This window comes from Sardina pilchardus, chromosome 1, assembly GCF_963854185.1.
Source record: "Sardina pilchardus chromosome 1, fSarPil1.1, whole genome shotgun sequence".
Taxonomy (NCBI): Eukaryota; Metazoa; Chordata; class Actinopteri; order Clupeiformes; family Clupeidae; genus Sardina; species Sardina pilchardus.
In genome coordinates, this window is record NC_084994.1 from 22,941,311 (window position 1) to 22,946,310 (window position 5,000).

At 42.4% G+C, this 5,000-nt stretch overlaps 1 protein-coding gene across 1 annotated transcript in view; it reads right to left on the reverse strand.

The window, feature by feature from the left end:
- Positions 1-556: 556 nt before the first annotated feature.
- LOC134085052 (basement membrane-specific heparan sulfate proteoglycan core protein-like) overlaps positions 557-5,000 on the reverse strand; it is a 10,972-nt gene continuing 6,528 nt past the window's right edge. Inside the window, exons 7-9 of the mRNA XM_062539920.1 lie at positions 4,328-4,396; positions 1,700-1,966; positions 557-1,019 (exon numbers count right to left, since the gene is read on the reverse strand). Coding sequence (XP_062395904.1) covers positions 1,015-1,019; positions 1,700-1,966; positions 4,328-4,396 — 341 coding nt within the window. The 3' untranslated portion in view covers positions 557-1,014. The remainder of the gene's footprint in view (positions 1,020-1,699; positions 1,967-4,327; positions 4,397-5,000) is intronic.

Below are 5,000 nucleotides of genomic sequence, written 5' to 3' on the forward strand. Positions count from 1 at the left end.
CCGTTGAGGACAAGCCTGCGCTAGGCTTGAGTTCAGCCTAGCCAATTAGAACGCTCGGAGTTCTTGAGCCCGCCTTAGCTCACCTTCAGCTTCCGATAAGACGCCAGGGGGCTGGACCATGCGTCCTCGTTCGACGAGTTGGGTTTGAGACCGTATCGCACAACCATAGAGAAAAACAAAAGATGGATGAGGCTAACGAAGCGCGCTCGTTTGAATCGGCTTGGGAAGAGTTAGACTTGGGCTTTTCTTTGAAGTTTGAGCAGAAAGAAGCACTCAAGTCATTCGTTTTAAAGAAGGATATATTTGCCGTTTTGCCGACCGGCTACGATTGGTCACAAATGCTGGCCTATTACGTGCAGAGGCAGTTTGAAAGACAACTGTTCATCCCACCCACAGGCTTCAACTCTGTGAATGGTCCGACCCCAGACTATACATTTCTGTGTAGTTTGGCATGCCAGGCTGTTAAAATGGTGGAGAGAGTGGAAAAGAGCTCTTCAGTTGTATCTGCGAAAAATTATACATAACCATAATCATGATATACTAATATAAGTGAACATTCAATTGGAGACCCTCAGTTTTATTGTTTGGTTATCATCTGGTTTACATGGAGACAGCCGTAGAAGAAGAGTCTGGAATGTTCTCTTCCTGAATTCCCATCGCGGATAGCTAGATAGCATCGCTGTGGTAAGCAAAGCAGGCAGCGTTTTGGCTCTTCGTGGAGTATGTACTGTATGTGTAGGTGGGCTTGTGTGTGTGTGGATGCCTGTGCATATGTATCTGTGCACATGTGAACATACAGTATGTGAACTTGTGCACACCTGTTTGTATGTCCATGTGTCTGCATTCATTTTTATGCATGTGCGTGTGTACTTGTGTGTTGGTGTGTGTGTGCATGTTTGTGTGTGTGTTTGTGTGTCTGTGTACGTGCGTGCGTGCGTGCGTGCGTGCGTGCGTGCGCTCGAATCTGGCGAAACCGTGGCCATCACCTGCAGGATGTGTCAGACGCCTCACTTCCTAGCCTGGGAGAGGAGAAGAGAAACAAAGACAAGGAGAGAGAGAGAGAGAGAGAGACAGAGAGAGACAGAGACAGAGAGAGAGAGTGTCAGAATGTTTCAATAGAGGAGAGTCAGGTTCTGCATCTATTCATTTATAACATCGGATGTGCAACTGAAGCATTCTGTTTTGCAGGTACCTAAAAAAAAATTCAGAAGACTACATTTTTTACGAAAGTGAGCGGCACTTATCACATCTGGTGAAGCCAGTCCCATTGATTATAATGGAAGCTACTTAAGCTATAAAGCTCTGGTTGTGTTTATAATCTGATTATTTGTATAAAGCTATGCTTGTTCTTATAATCAGGTTATTTGTATAAATCTAAGCTTGTTCTTATAATCTGATTTGTATAAAGCTAAACGTGGTCTTATAATCTGATTACTTGTATGAAGCTATGCTTGTGCTTATAACCTGATTATTTGCATAGAGCTAAATTGTGTTAATAACCTGATTATTTGTATAAAGCTATGCTTGTGCTTATAACCTGATTATTTGTATAAAGCCAAGCTTGTGCTTATAATCTGATTATTTGTATAAAGCTATGCTTGTGCTTATAACCTGATTACTTGCATGAAGCTATGCTTGTGTTTATAAAACTACCATTTGCATCCTTCCTCAGATACAGTACTACTCTGTTGCTCCGTACCTTTCACAGTCACTCTGGCCTGGGCTTCATGGGAGCCCACGTGATTGGTGGCCGTGCATTTGTAGACACCGCTGTCACTCGAGCTCAGCTGACCAATCAGCAGCGCGCCCTCGCTAGTGCTCTTGGCTCCAGAGGGAAGGGAGGCCCCACCCCCTCTGCTCCACTGAAACGTGATTGGATGGGAGCCGTGGGCGAGGCACTGTAGTCGGAGGGCGTCACCAGCTCGAGCCGCTACCTGGTCAGGTAGAGTGGTGGCGTAGGGCGGGGCTAAGGGAGGAAGAGGAGGGGCCAAGAGTGGACAGTCAGACTCAGCCTTCCTTTGATCTCATATAAAATTCTATATGTAAATTCCATGACTTTTTCCTGATAAAAACCTTGAAATTCCATGAACGACTATGTAATGAATGCTGCGTCACATTCAAGAATATTTTACTTTTTACTACTCAAGCTAAGAATCAGATACAGATGTAGATACTCTACACCACTTCTGTGTGGAAATATATTTGTATTCATGTACTTTGGCAAATAAACTTTAAAATGCTACAACAAAATTCCCTGTTACTGCAAGACTTTTCCCCAAAAATGATACAATTGTAAGGAATAGACTTTCCAAAACTCCATGATTATTCCAGAAATTCCATGACCCTGAATAAGGAATAATAAATTGCCTTGACTCTCAACCCTTGCATTTGTCTTAGCATACTCATCAACACATTGGTCGGGTTTCCCAGATACGGTAAGAAGGTCTTAAGTGCTAAGAACTTCCCGAGAGCGTTCTTAGAACGTTCTTAGAGCGCTCCTAAGAAGCTCTTAGCACTTTAGAGCTTCTTAACGAATCTGGGAAACCCGGCCAATGTCAATTTGACCACACTCACTAACCCTACAGTCAGTGTTGGGGAGTAACGGAATACATGTACCGGCGTTACGTATTTAGAATACAAATTATGAGTAACTGTATTCCGTTACAGTTACAACTTAAACAGGTGGTATTTAGAATACAGTTACATTGTTGAAATCAATGGATTACATGAGGATACTTCACTGTTTCGAAGTTTATTCACTCTCTAAATAAATGAAGGCAACTCCATGCATTTTCCGGAAAGCAATCTAGATTAAATTATTTCCATGTTTAAATCCAAGCCCCGTCGTCTTGCACTAGCCACTTTGCACCCGTCAGAACGCAGCCAGCGCGCATTATGTAGCCTACGCGCCATCGGAGATAACTGACAGCAAATTTGGAGTGAAGTAAGTGTTAGTAACTGCTACTCACCGACCGTGGTTCTTGATGTCTGTTCAAAAGATATTTTCCCAAGTAGGCCTATTAATTGCTTACTTCGGCCAATCGGTTATAGCCCACAGTCTTAGCAATCAATAAACAAAGCCTGGTTCACGTGTTGATTTAGACCTACGATGAAACCCATCTTAATAGGCACTGCATTCATTCTGAGGTTTTCATTCCAACTTAAAATAGCTCATGGGTTATTTGTTTGTAAGTAGATCTAGGCTATATTTAAGTTTTAAAATGAATTATGGTGCAGCCTATGCAAGTGTATTATTCTTGCGAGTAGGCCCTAGCGTAGCCTATTTTAACGTGCGGTTTTTGATTGTCATTTACTCACGTTCATTTTTGAGAGCACTGATAGGCTATGCAGTAGGCTATAGTGTTTAGGCCTACATTTCCAGGTAATTTGCGTCCCACCGACCGGTCATATCTGCACCCCTCATTTTTACTGGGTTGATGCCACCTAAAATCTCACACACTTTACAATTTCTGGCTATAGGCTATGCCCCTGTTTCAACTTGAATTCTATTCTCGTACTGTAGGCCTACGTGGGCCGCATTCAGCCATTTGGAACAGAAGAACACACCGAATTTTGGATTTGATGGGCGCATTCCTACACTTATAAAACGCAATTCATTGCGGAAGTAATCCAAGTATTCAGAATACGCTACTCAGATTGAGTAACGTAACGGAATACGTTACAAATTACTTTTTAGGGCATGTATTTTGTATTCTGTAACGGAATACGTTTTGAAAGTATCCTTCCCAACACTGCCTACAGTATGGTGTAAACAATGGATTGATCGATCTCATGGCCTACTACCTATCTCATTTATTAATTTAGCAGACATTTTTTAATACAACATGACTTTACATTTTACATTCAATGCCGCGTTTCCCAGATTCGTTAAGAAGCTCTTAAGTGCTAAGAACTTCTTAGGAGCGTTCTTAGAACGTTCTCAGAGCGCTCCTAAGAAGTTCTTAGCACTTAAAAGCTTCTTAACGAATCTGGGAGACAAGGCCAATTACATTGCAAGGGATTGCAGTGTCCCCGTCTGGAGCAGCTCGGGGGGTTAAGTGCCTTGCTCAAGGGCTCAATGGGGAATTGAACAAACAGTTACTGCACACTAGCCCAGCTAATCAATACGCTAGCATCACCCCTATCTTGAATTTCCCCTTGGGGATCAATAAAGTATCTATCTATCTATTTATCTATCTATCTCTATCTAGCTGATCAGGGGGCCGTGGGGAAAAAGGATCCTTAGTGTGCTTTGCACAGTTTGATTAATTGAATGATTCATTGATCACTAATTGATTGATTGATTGGAATCTCTGTGGAAACTTACATTCCACCTCCATCTGCGTATAGGCTTCTGTCTCTCCAGCTGAGTTAGTGGCAGTGCAGATATACTGGCCTGATAGGGTACAGACACATATATAAATACATACTGTAGATATACTGTTCTGATAGGATACAGACACATATATAAACATGTATTAACTACATTGTATATAAAGGCAGTGTTTTAAGCAAGTTGAAAGAAACAAAACCATATGAATACCATATTAACTGCCCTGTGTATTAACCTCATAGTTAAAGGAATTTAGCAAAATCAATGTATAAGCTCTGGCTAATAGTTGGAAAATTACGGTATACTGGCCTGATAGGAAGATATGGATAAATACATAAATACATGGATATGCTGGCCTGATAAGAATATATATGTATATAAACAGACAGTGTAAGGTCCACAGATAGAGTAGGCAAGGAAAAGTGTTCACTCACTCACTCACTCACACACACAGACACACCACGCACGCACACACGCACGCACGCACGCACACTCACACACATGCACACATGCACACACACACACACACACACACGCACACACACGCACACACACATACATACGCACACACACACGCACACGCACACGCACACGCACACGCACAAGCACACACACACACACACACACACACACACACACACACACACGCACACACACACACACACAC